This window comes from Amphiprion ocellaris, chromosome 11, assembly GCF_022539595.1.
Source record: "Amphiprion ocellaris isolate individual 3 ecotype Okinawa chromosome 11, ASM2253959v1, whole genome shotgun sequence".
Classification (NCBI taxonomy): Eukaryota; Metazoa; Chordata; class Actinopteri; family Pomacentridae; genus Amphiprion; species Amphiprion ocellaris.
The window spans coordinates 34,377,881-34,391,135 of record NC_072776.1 but is presented as its reverse complement, the minus strand read 5'-3'; the positions used below and the strand labels follow the sequence as shown (position 1 = coordinate 34,391,135).

At 33.6% G+C, this 13,255-nt stretch overlaps 1 protein-coding gene across 2 annotated transcripts in view; it reads left to right on the top strand.

Annotated features, from left to right (window-relative positions):
* Window positions 1-5,020: 5,020 nt before the first annotated feature.
* Window positions 5,021-13,255, top strand: part of cntnap5a (contactin associated protein family member 5a) — a 172,540-nt gene continuing 164,305 nt past the window's right edge. For both annotated transcript variants that reach the window (XM_055015104.1, XM_055015105.1), the window contains exon 1: window positions 5,021-5,419. In XM_055015104.1, the coding sequence (XP_054871079.1) occupies window positions 5,347-5,419 (73 nt within the window). In that variant the 5' untranslated portion in view covers window positions 5,021-5,346. The remainder of the gene's footprint in view (window positions 5,420-13,255) is intronic.

The window sequence follows — 13,255 nt, the reverse complement described above, 5'->3', positions numbered from 1 at the left end:
GCAGACTCAGTGTTTCTGTTGTGTGTCTGTTGTGTGTCTGTTGTGGGTCTGTTGTGTGTCTGTTGTGTGTCTGTTGTGTGTCAGTCTGTAGCTACTTCCTGCTTGCTGCTTTTCCGTCTATCTGCAGCACACTCGGTGTTTCTGTTGTGTGTCTGTTGTGAGTCTGTTGTGGGTCTGTTGTGAGTCTGTTGTGTGTCGGTTTTGTGTCTGTTGTGGGTCTGTTGTGTGTCAGTCTGTAGCTACTTCCTGTTTGCTGCTTTTTTTGTCTGTATCTGCAGCAGACTCGGTGTTTCTGTTGTGTGTCTGTTGTGTGTCTGTTGTGGGTCTGTTGTGTGTCTGTTGTGTGTCTGTTGTGTGTCAGTCTGTAGCTACTTCCTGCTTGCTGCTTTTCCGTCTATCTGCAGCAGACTCGATGTTTCTGTTGTGTGTCTGTTGTGTGTCTGTTGTGAGTCTGTTGTGTGTCTGTTGTGTGTCTGTTGTGTGTCTGTTGTGTGTCAGTCTGTAGCTACTTCCTGCTTGCTGCTTTTCCGTCTGTATCTGCAGCAGACTCGATGTTTCTGTTGTGTGTCTGTTGTGTGTCTGTTGTGAGTCTGTTGTGTGTCTGTTGTGTGTCTGTTGTGTGTCTGTTGTGTGTCAGTCTGTAGCTACTTCCTGCTTGCTGCTTTTCCGTCTATCTGCAGCAGACTCGATGTTTCTGTTGTGTGTCTGTTGTGTGTCTGTTGTGTGTCTGTTGTGTGTCAGTCTGTAGCTACTTCCTGCTTGCTGCTTTTTTGTCTGTATCTGCAGCAGACTCAGTGTGTCTGTTGTGTGTCTGTTGTGTGTCTGTTGTGTGTCTGTTGTGTGTCAGTCTGTAGCTACTTCCTGCTTGCTGCTTTTCCGTCTATCTGCAGCAGACTCGATGTTTCTGTTGTGTGTCTGTTGTGTGTCTGTTGTGTGTCTGTTGTGTGTCAGTCTGTAGCTACTTCCTGCTTGCTGCTTTTCCGTCTGTATCTGCAGCAGACTCAGTGTTTCTCTCTGACCCTCAGGTATTCTGCTGTTGAGTTTTATGCATTTTGAACATCCATCTGGGGACGGGTTTTTGCCAGTTGGCCTCGGCCGTAAACGCGCTGCACAAACATGCATTAAGTAAATAAATAAAATTACAGCGTTGCAGACTTGTGAGCTGCCAGGAGAGGAAGATGCAGAGACTTTCCCTCCAGCTGCTGGCCTCCAGCCTCCAACCTCCAACCAGAAGAGCAAAGAGCAACCAGCAGCAGATCACCTGCAGAGAAACACCAGCAGAGTGACCACAGCAGCAGAAAAACTGAAAATAAAAAGCCTGGCAGCCGGCAGAAAACACACTCAGTCACATCTGCCAAGACTCATAGACGAGGAACAAAGAGACGCTGCATGAAGACACTCAGGGCCCTCCAAAATAAAAGCCCAGGAGTATATAAGCTGATGGAAAAACACGTCTAAAGAACAAAAAAACAACAAAAAGTTACATTTAATCTGGGAAATGTTTTATTCTAGTCATGCATATTAAAGTTAACCAGCAGAAAAATCATTCAGAATTTATATTTGTGTTGGAATTAATAACAAAATGCGAGAAATGTGGTGGATTTCTGCAGGATTTTTTGTCCAAAAATCTAAATTTCAAGCCTCCCGTAGCTGAAACATATGGTTTTTAGAGATTATACATCAACATTTTACATTTTTATTAAGATCTCTGCCAGCTATGTTTTATTCCATTCATGCAACTTAAAGTTAATCAGCAGAAAAATCATTTACAATTTAAATTTCTGTTGGAATTAGTGATTAAATGTGAGAAATGTGGTGAATTTCTGCAGGATTTGTCTTTAAAAATGTAAATTTAAAGCCTCTGGTAGGTGTAATATGCAGTTTTTAGAGACAACCGGACAATTTTTGAGTCATTTTGGACAAATTCTGACTCATTTTCAATCATCTTTTTAATATTTTTTATTTATTTTATTGTATAATTGTGTTTGATATATTCATCCAATATTCCAGATTCTGATTTAATGACTTGAACAGAAAAGCAGAGAAATTTTCAGGTTTTTATCCTTAGTAGTTCCTCAGATATCGTTGATCAGACTCAGATTTAATGAAAGAAAAATATAAAAATAAGCGATTAATAATAATAACAATAATAATAATAATAATAATAACATTTTACATTTCTCTGCAGTGTTGCAGCTTTTTTTGCACTTCCAGTTAAATGTTAAACTATATTTCATTCTCCTGCACAATAATTGATGTAAAATATTTTTTTCTATTTTTCAAGTGAATAAACTGTAAAATTTGAGCTGATTTGACTAAATTATATACTTAAATATACATTATTCTTAATATTATACTTCAAATACAGTTTTAGACACAAATGAGGTTAAAGGGTGGAAATAAATATTAGACATTTTAAACTCTATATTTATACTGTTATTGATCTAGAATTAGGAGCTTTATTATAATTTCTCTGCTGTTTATAAAAATGTTTTGCATGTCGGGTTAAATGTTGAACTACATTTTATTCTTTAGCACAATAATTGATGTAAGATTCTTATTTTTTGCTATTTTTCCAGTGAAGAGTTGGTTTGACTAAATTATAAATTTAGAATAAAAGACACTGCACAAAAACCGAAACAAAAGACAAAAAGTTTTAAAAATTTTTATTTGTTTTTCCACTTGGATATTTTACATTTTTCTGCTTTTTTTTTACACTTCTTGTTAAATGTTGCATTATAAATATAAATATACATTATTCATATTATTATAAATGAAAATTAAACTGTGAATATTTCAAATACTGTTTTAGACACAAATGAGGTCAAAAGGTCGAGTTTTTTTCTCATTTTTTCTATTTTTACATTGAAACAAAAGAAAATTTTAGTTGATTTGACTAAATTATTAAAATTTAAATAAAATTTAAAAATAAAAAATAAAACACACTGTACAAAAACCAAAACAAATCACCAAAAAGTTCTAAAAACATTTTTTTAACATGTTTTTCCACTTGGATATTTTACTTTTTTTCTTTTTTTGCATGTTCTGGTTAAATATTAGACTACATTTTTTCTGCAGAGACAATAATTCATACATAATTAACTTTTTCTACTTTTACACTGAAAAAAGTAAAATCTGAGTTGTTTTGACTCAATTATAAATTTAAATATACATAATATTAATAATAATAATTATTATTATTATTATTTCTGGTTAAATGTTAAACTACATTTTATTCTCTTGCACAATAACTGATGTAAAATTCTTATTTTAAAACTGATTAAATTAGAAAATCTGAGCAGATTTGATTAAATTATATGTTTATATATACATGATTAATATCATAATTATGATAAAAATAACAAAACTCTCATTTTTTCTATTTTTTACAGTAAATAAACTGAAAATCTGAGTTAATGTGTTGAATGTGTTTTTTTATAAATTTTAAATTTAAAAGAAATTGCAAAAAAACCTAAACAAAGCAAAACAAAAAACCCTTAAAAAACAGATTCTATTTTTCTTTTGCACTTGGATATTTTACATTTTTCTAATTTATTAAATCATTATTATTTTATTTATTAATTATTATTATTTTATATTAAAATTAACTCTAAAATCTTAATTAATTTGACTAAATTAATTGAATTATTAATATTGCTATTACTATAAAATTAAAATAAACTCTAAAACCTGTTCTGATTGGACTATATAATAAATTTAAATTATTATTATTATTATATATTATATTATTATTATTAGATTAAAAATGCAAAACTCTTATTTTTTCTATTTTTACATTAAAATAAACTCTAAAATCTGTATTAATTTCACTAAATTATACACTTAAATATGCATTATTAATATTAATATTATTGTCATAAAAATTACAACACTGTCATTTTTACATTAAAGTAAACTCTTAAAGGTCACCTGATTTCACCAAATTCTAAATTTAAATATATATTTTTAATATTGAAGATTACAAACTCTTATTTTTAATATTTTTCCAAGTCAATGCACTGTAAAACTGAGTTGATTTCACTACATTGCATGTTTAAATGTGCATTATTATTATTATAAAATTAAAGTAACTCTAAAACATTATTTGATTTGACTAAATTATTAATTTAAATGTACATTTTTAATATTATTAATATAAAAATTGCAAAACTCTTTTTTTTTCTATTTTTACAGTAAAATAAACTCTAAAATGTGATCTGATTTGACTAAATTATAGATTTAAATCTATATTTTTAATATTGAAGATTACAAACTTCTTTTTTATATATTTTTCAAGTCAATACACTGTAAAACTGAGTTGATTTGACTAAATTACACGTTTAAATATGAATTATTAATATTATTATAAAATCATAATAGACTCTAAAACTTGATCTCATTTGACTAAATTATACATTTAAATATGCATTATTAATATTAATATCATTACTGTTATCATAAAAATTACAATATTATTTTTACATTAAAATAAACTCTAAAATGTCATCTGATTTGAATAAATTAAATATTTAAATAAATTTAAATATATTACTATTGTTTAAGATTGTTTCTATTTTTCAAGTCAATACACTATAAAATTGAGTAGTTTTGACTAAATTAGATGTTAAAATTTGCATTACTAATATTATTATAAAAATTGCAAAACCCCATTTTTAAAATTTTTTATATTAAAATAAACTCTAAAATCTGAATTAATTTGACTAAATCATAAATTTAAATTTGAATTATTAATATTACTATTTTAAAATTAAACTAAACTGTAAAATCTGGTCTGATTTGAATAAATTATAAATTTAAATATGCACTATTAATATTATTTTATCATAAACTGTAAAACCTGATCTGATTGGACTAAATTCAAATTTTAAATGTGCATTATTAATATTATCATTATAACGTGTAAACTGTGATCTGATTTGACTGTTCCTGTTTTACAGTGCAGCTCTGAGGACTTTTAGTGAACCTCCAGCTGGTGCTCTCCTGAGTTCCTGCTGGTTCTCTCCGGGGCCGGGTCTGGTTTCTGGTCCTCCTCGTCCTCTCCGGGTCTGGGACTAGTTTCTGCTTCTCTCCGTCCTGCAGGAACCTCTCCTGGTCTTAGATCCTAGTTTCTGGTCCTCCTGTCCGTCTGGACCCTCTCCTCCTCTCCGAGTCTGGTGCGTGGAGCTCCGGAGGAGAGAGAGGGCGGTGGGCTGGACCTGCGGAGGGCGGAGTGCCACCGAGGGAGCGGCTTGTCTCCGTCAGACTCCTTCGTCCCTCCGAGCCGGAGGTTGGGAGGACCCAGTGCGCCGCCGACTCTCGGATAATTCCGCTCCTTTCCCCGGGAAGATGCTCGCCGTCCTGCCGCTGCTCGCCGTCCTGTCGCTGCCTCTGCGGAGCGGAGCGGCCGCCGCCTCTCACCGTGAGTACCCGCTCACCTGTGCGCTGCCGGCGGCTCCGGAGCGGACCGCGGCTCGGTACCTGTGCGCTCCCGGTTGTTGCATCGTGACGGCGGCTCCTGCTGCTGCTGCCGGTCCGGTCCACCTGCCGGTCCGGTCCACCTGCCGGTTCGGTTCCGGTCGGGAACAAGTTGTTGCTGCGGCTGAAGGTCATCGAACCGCCACTGCGCACCGAGCGGAGCACCGAGCGGAGCACCGAGCCGCCGGAGCAGCCGTGGCCGCTCCGCCGCGCTGCTCTTCGGCTGCGGGCTCCGGACGAGCGCCGCTGCGGAGGGAGAGAAGTGTCCGCAGCTGGAGGCTCCTCGGGCGGCTGGAGGAGCCTCTGGAGGAGCCTCTGGAGCTCCAGCTGCTCTCCGGAGCTCCGGCCTGAAGATCAGATTCATGTGGAGGATTGTGGTTGGTCTGGTTTTCATGGTTGATCTGGATTTTAGTGGTTGATCTGGTTGTAATGGTTGAACTGGTTGTAATGGTTGAACAGGTTGTAATGGTTGAACTGGTTGTAATGGTTGAACTGGTTGTAATGGTTGAACAGGTTGTAATGGTTGAACTGGTTGTAATGGTTGAACTGGTTGTAATGGTTGAACTGGTTGTAATGGTTGAACTGGTTGTAATGGTTGAACTGGTTGTAATGGTTGAACAGGTTGTAATGGTTGAACTGGTTGTAATGGTTGAACTGGTTGTAATGGTTGAACTGGTTGTAATGGTTGGTCTGGAGGTTTGGTGTTTGGAGGACAGGAGGAGAATCTGAGGTCAGATCTGGTGTTTTAAGAGCATAAATCTGAATATTTAATTAGTTCATTTACTGTCTGGGACTCACATGGAGCTGGACACAATAATAGAAACACCTTTTACATCCTTTAAAATGCAGCAATTACGTCATTTAAAATGTTCCTTATCCTCATTTATTCTGATAAATTAGTCATTTTTATAGTATTTAAGGTTCTCAACATTAATGTTTAAGCTTCTTTTCTACTGTAAATAGTTTTAAATGTTACATCAATGTGATTTTACAACAATTTTAACAAAAACTACTCATTTTAATCTTAAAATTAGAATTTTCTTTTGCTAGTTGTGCAGCAGTTCATTAGACTGGTCCCCACTGTTGGTCTCAAAATGTTCTTTAACCTCATTTAGTTCTTCTTTATTTGGATAAATTAGTATTTATGTCGTATTTTATTGTCTTACATCATCAAACACAACAATTAAATCATTTAAAATGTTAATTAACCTCAATTAAAGCCTGTTTATTGGAATAAATTAGCCATTTTTATTGCATTTTAGGTTCTCAACTGTAATATTTCCACTTATCCTCTACTGTAAATAGTTTTAAATGTTCTATAAAAGTCACATCATCGTGATTTTACAATAGTTTTAACAAAAATTACACTTTTTAATGTTAAAATTAAGATTTTCTTTTGCTAGTTCTGCAGTTTTCTCATTAAACTTGCAGCTAAATGGAGTTTTATTGTTTCTAAATGTTCATTAACCTTCATTTAGTTTGTTTCTGTCATATTTTAGTCAATTTAAATCTTATTTGTCTTTATTTGAGCATCATTTGGTGTCTGGAGGAGGACAGGAGGAGAATCTGAGGTCAGATCTGGTGTTCAAAGAGCACAAATCTGAATATTTAATGAGTTCATTTACTGTCTCTGGGACTCACTCAATAGAAACACCTTTTACATCCTTTAAAATGCAGAAATAACATCGTTTAAAATGTTATTAACCTCAATTAAAGCCTGATTATTCTCATAAATTAGTCGTTTTTATTGTATTTTAGAGTCCTTAATTCCTAATTTTTGCTTAACTGCAGCAGTTTAAAATGTTCCATAAAAGTGGCATCGACTTTATTTGACATTTTCAACAAAAACTACACGTTTTAATGTTAAAATTAAGATTTTGAGTTAGTTGTTTAGCTAAATGGAGTTTTATTGTTTCAAAATGTTCATTAACATTCATTTAGTTCCTCTTTATTCCATTAAGTTACTGTTTTATGTCATATTTTGGTGTTTTAACCTGAATATTTAGAGTTTTTGGTTAAATTTGAATCGTATTTCTGTTAAACTGAGGTCAGAGCTGGTGTTTAAAGAGCAGAAATCTGAATATTTAATGAGTTATTTTATTGTCTCTGGGAGTCACTCAATAGAAACACCTTTTACATCATTTAAAATGCAGAAATTATTGTAAAAATGTCCATTATTTCATCCCTAAAAGTGATTTTCCAACATTTTTTAACATAAATTACATCTTAAAATTAAGATTTTCTTCTGTTAGTTTTGCAGTTTCCTCGTTAAACTTGCAGCTAAATTGAGTTTTATTGTTTCTAAGTCTTTATTAATCTTCATTTAGTTTGTCTCTGATCAGATAGATTAGTGTTTTATGTCATATTTTAATGTTTAAACTTTAATATTTAATCTTATTTCTCTTAAATATAAACTGTAGGAAGGTGTAATTTGCATTTCTTTAGTTTCACACGACAGAATCTGGACTTTTATTGTTGATTTTACAGTAAATTAATGTATTAATTAACCTTAAATTAACTACATGCTGGTCTGATTATTAAGTAATTAGTTTGAACAGTTTTTAAAAAGATATTTCCTTTAACTGACATCTCTGATTTACTATAAACAGAAGGAACAGCAGAAAAGTTCATTAAAAAACTAACTAAAAACACAAGAACAGACAAATTAAATGTTAATTAACTCAATCAAACCTCTCTAGTCTAATTAATTTCACACTCAGCTGTAATATTTCATATTTTAGTGCATAAATATTTAGATGTTAGTAATTTTATTTCATTAATATTTAGATTTGAGTAATTTTACTGCTTTAATTTTCACATTTTTGTTCATTAATATTTAGATTTTAGTGCAATAATACATACATTTTAGAGATTTCACTGCTTTAATATTTAGATTTTTTTCATTTTACTGCTTTAATTTTCACATTTTACTGCATTTATATTCAGATTTTAGTTATTTTACTGCATTCACATTCAGATTTTAGACATTTTAGTGTCTTAATATTTAGATTTTAGACATTTTACTGCTGTAATTTGGAGATTTTAGTAATTTTGGGTCCTTAATATTTAAATTTTAGTCATTTTAGTGCATTAATATTTACATTTTAGATATTTTGGTACATTCATTTACAGATTTTCGTCATTTTACTGTTTTAATATTTAGATTTTAGTATTTTAGTGCATTAATATTTAGATTTTAGTTATTTTACTGCTTTAATTTTGACATTTTAGTGCATTTATATTTATATTTTAGTCATTTTACTTCCTTAATATTTAGATTTTAGTGATTTTAGTGTCTTAATATTTAGATTTTAGACATTTTATTGCTTTAATATTTAGATTTTAGGCATTTTATTGCTTTAATATTTAGATTTTAGACATTTTGGTGCATCAATATTTAGATTTTAGTCATTTTAGTGCCGAAAATATTTAGATTTTAGTCATTTTAGTGCCTAAAATATTTAGATTTTAGTCATTTTATGGCATTAATATTTAGATTTTAGTCATTTCAGTTCATTGATATTTCGATTTTAGTCTTTTTACTGACTTGATATTTAGATTTTACACATTTTAGTGCATTAATTTATAGATTTTAGTCATTTTGGTGCATTAATATTCAAGGAAACATGATACAGACAGCAGCAAAACTGCATAAAATGACTCTCATCGCGATATCTTTTCTAAATAATCAGCCCTAGCGATCAGTCTCTTTGGACAACTGGACCAGATGAGTGTTTCTGGAGGATTTTACTGAGATATAATCCTGAAACAGACTCTGATTAAACCTCTAAAGACTTGTTGACCTCAGAAGATTTTCCTGTAAAGCCTCTGATTTATGTTCTGAACTTCTGAAAAACTGAATCTAGAAACCGTCCAGAAGAATCTGAGGAAACAACCGGAGCCGAGCAACCAATCGATTCCAAACTGTAATCTGAAACGGAGCAATTAATGAAACGCAAACGCAGCGATTTAGGACGTTTGTTCTGCAGCAGATTTAACTCCATACCTCCCAGTTGGCTTCAAAAAACAAGTTATGATTTTAAAAACTGCAAAAATCACATCAATTGCCACAGTCAGAAACTGTAAAAACTGAAAAAAATCCAAACTTGCAACAAAATCATTTTATTCTACTTGTCTTCTTAAAAAAAAAAAAAAAGCCAAAAATAAACTGTTGCCCCAAAACAAATCCTGTAAAAAACTAAAAATTCTGCATTTCTTTGGTCAACAGTGAAGCCAAGAGTGACTCCGCTGAGTTCAACAGTCAGGTGACAAAAATTCAGAGACTTTTTAGGTTGAACTGCAGGCAGTGTTTCCACTGAAAAGCTGGAAACGTGTAGAATTAGTCAAAATGTGTTCAAAACGATCAAAAAGATCATTCAAGATGCTTCAAAATTAGTCAAATATAACATAAAATTATGAAAAAGGACTTAAAAATCATCACAAATCTGATTCAGTGGTACAAAATGACTGAAAATATTATTTGAAAAGACTCTAAATTTGTCCAAAATGACTCAAAAATTGCCCAAAAGGATGACGAGAGAAAATTAAAAGCTACTGGATGAATGAAATAAATGCAGCATGGCTCAGAAACAGTGAATGGAGATAAGTAGATATCTGCAGGATCTGGAGACAAAAACCACAAAGAAGACACAAAAAATTTTGACTCAAAACAACAACAAAAATCAAAAAATTACCCAAATGACATAAAATGACAAAAACAAGGCCTAAAAATGACACAAATGGGACACAAAACGACAAAAAAAGAATCAAAATCACACAAATATCCAAATGAGAAAAGCAAGACATAGAACGAAGAAAAATAGACACAAAACAACCCAAAAACAAGACCAAACAATGACACAAAGTTACAGAAAAAAAGATAAAAGCAACATAAAACAAAACAGCAAGTGACAAAAACTAAACACAGAACGGCCATAAAACAAGACAAAAGACAGAAGAACAAAATAACGAATGGGACACAAAAGACAGAAAACATCAAAAATAGACGCAAAAATGGACCTCAGATTGACTTAAACAAGACAAAATGACACAAAGAGGAAACAACAAGAGAGGCAGAATAAAACCAAAGCTACTGGATGAATAAATAAAGTCAGCATGGCTCAGAAACAGAGAACAGAGGAGACAGTAACTGGAGATCCATTCAGCATGGAGAAACATCTAGTAGTTGGAGATCCATTCAGCATGGAGAAACATCTTCTAGTAGTTGGAGATCCATTCAGCATGGAGAAACATCTTCTAGTAGTTGGAGATCCATCCAGCATGGAGAAACATCTAGTAGTTGGAGATCCATCCAGCATGGAGAAACATCTTCTAGTAGTTGGAGATCCATTTAGCATGGTGGAACATCTAGTAGTTGGAGATCCATTCAGCATGGTGGAACATCTAGTTGTTGGAGATCCATTCAGCATGGTGAAACATCTTCTAGTAGTTGGAGATCCATTCAGCATGGAGAAACATCTTCTAGTAGTTGGAGATCCATCCAGCATGGAGAAACATCTAGTAGTTGGAGATCCATTCAGCATGGAGAAACATGGAAATAGTTCAATATCTATAGTATATGGAGCTTTTTTCATTTTTTGTAACATAAATAATCAAAGAAATGTTTCTGTTTATTCACTACCTGTCCAAAAAAGAGTCTCCACCCAGATTTAACTCAGCAAATAGTTCAGATAATTACTGCAGTGACGACAACAACTTGATTAGCTGATCTCATTTCTTCAACAACCACATTGGAAGACATATCCTGTGGTCATGGAAAGGATGTTAATCTGTCTCAGAAGGGTCAAATTATTGGCCTGGATCAAGCAAAGACAACAACTAAGGAGATTTCTGAAACGACTAAAATCAGGTTAAGAACCGTCCAACACCTGAAGGATAGTGGAGAACCATCATCTCCAGGAACAAACTCTTAGATGATCGTAGGAAACCAACAGTAGAACTCAAAAATGCTTGAAACTTCTCCAAAACCCCATAAATGCTGTGAAAAATAACAAAAAAATGCCACAAAAATACTCAGAACTTTTACAAAATGACTCAAAAAATGACCTAAAAGGACAGAAATTTTGTCTAAAGTTAACAAAACTGTCCAAAATGACTCAAAATACCATTTTCTTTTCCTTTTTGTTACTGCACCAAGGAACATGGGGGAGTTTTATGATGATCTGTGTGTGTTTGTCTGTCTGTCTGTCTGTCTGTCTGTCTGTCAGCAACATGATTTAAAAACAGACCAACGGAGTGGGATAAAATTTTCAGGGGAGGTCAGAAATGACAAAAGGACCAAGTGATTAGATTTTAGCAGTGATGCTGCTTTTAGTCTGGATCCACGGATTTATTAAAGATTTCTGGATCATTGAGAGATAGCAGCATGACGTCACTGTAACTATGACAACCAGTGAACACTACATCAGCTGCCATGGTTGGGATCCTACTACAAATCCACCGCTGAGGACCATGAATGTTTATAAAACTGTAACTGTGAATAATTCCTACTTTTTAAAGAAAATTTTAATAGTTTGAAAACATTTTAAAGTCATTTTGGATCCATTTTTAGTCAATTTTTTAACTCTTCTCAGCAATCCTAGACCATTAACTCATCTTGGACAGATTATGATCAGTTCAGGAGGATTTTTTGAGCAAGTTCTGGGCTCTGGAATTTGAGTCATTTTGCACATATTTTGGGTCATTTTTTGACAAATTTTGACAACATTTCGAGAACATACAAATTTTTTTAGGTCAAATTTGAGTCATTCTCTACGTGTTTTTATACTTTTTAGTCATTTCTGGAACCCTTCTAAGCCATCCTAGATGTTTAACTCATTGTGGACAGATTGTGAACAGGAAAAGAGGATTTCTTGAGCAAGTTCTGGACAAATTTCTAATAATTTTGGACAAAATTGGAGATTTGTTAAAGATTTCTGTATCATTGCCAGATAGCAGCACAGCGTCACTGTCACTATGACAACCAGTGAACACTACATCAGCTGCCATGATTGTGATCCTACTACAAATCCACCTCTGAGGACTTACCAGGACTTATCCATCAGAAATGATACAAGGAACAACTGATAAAATTGTGGGGGTGAGGAGGACTGCTCTCTCTGAGTGCTTTTCGAGGTTTTAAATGCAGTCCTCCTTTTACTTAATGAGAGAAAGCATCTTACATATCTCCAGCCTTATATATCTGTATAATTAAATGTTAAGTAACAATAAATGTTTTGACGGTCAGTTATTGATTACATGCAGACGTTAATAAATCTACTCGGTTACATCAACATAAATCACTCTAACTCTAGCTGGACATTCTGATGTTCTGGATCTTTGCTTTAATTAATTTCCTCTGACTGGACCTCTTTGAATTTCAGTTAAAAACCCCTGATCTAGAACAAACGGAGGCCGTTGTCCTTCCTTTTCCTCCTCGTTGCGTTAAAACTGTAGAAAAGCCTCCGGAGGCGTGACTTCTTCTGCTCCGCCGGCTGCGTTTGTCATTCCTGACACTTCCTCAGATGGGTCCTGACACGATGAAACGATGAAACGATGAAACGACGGCACGATCCTGGAGGTCAAAGAGCCGCTCTCGTGTTTACCGGCTGAAACCCAAGGAGGCCAGATAGGAGGCCGGCTCCACGAACACGAAACTCAGCGCTGATGTATTAAAATCACAGCTAGCCCCGTCCATCCGTGGTGGTATTATTATCACCGTACGGACTTTTTATTGACCCGAGTGGAAATCTGTCTTGACAACAGCAAACCGCAGAGACGT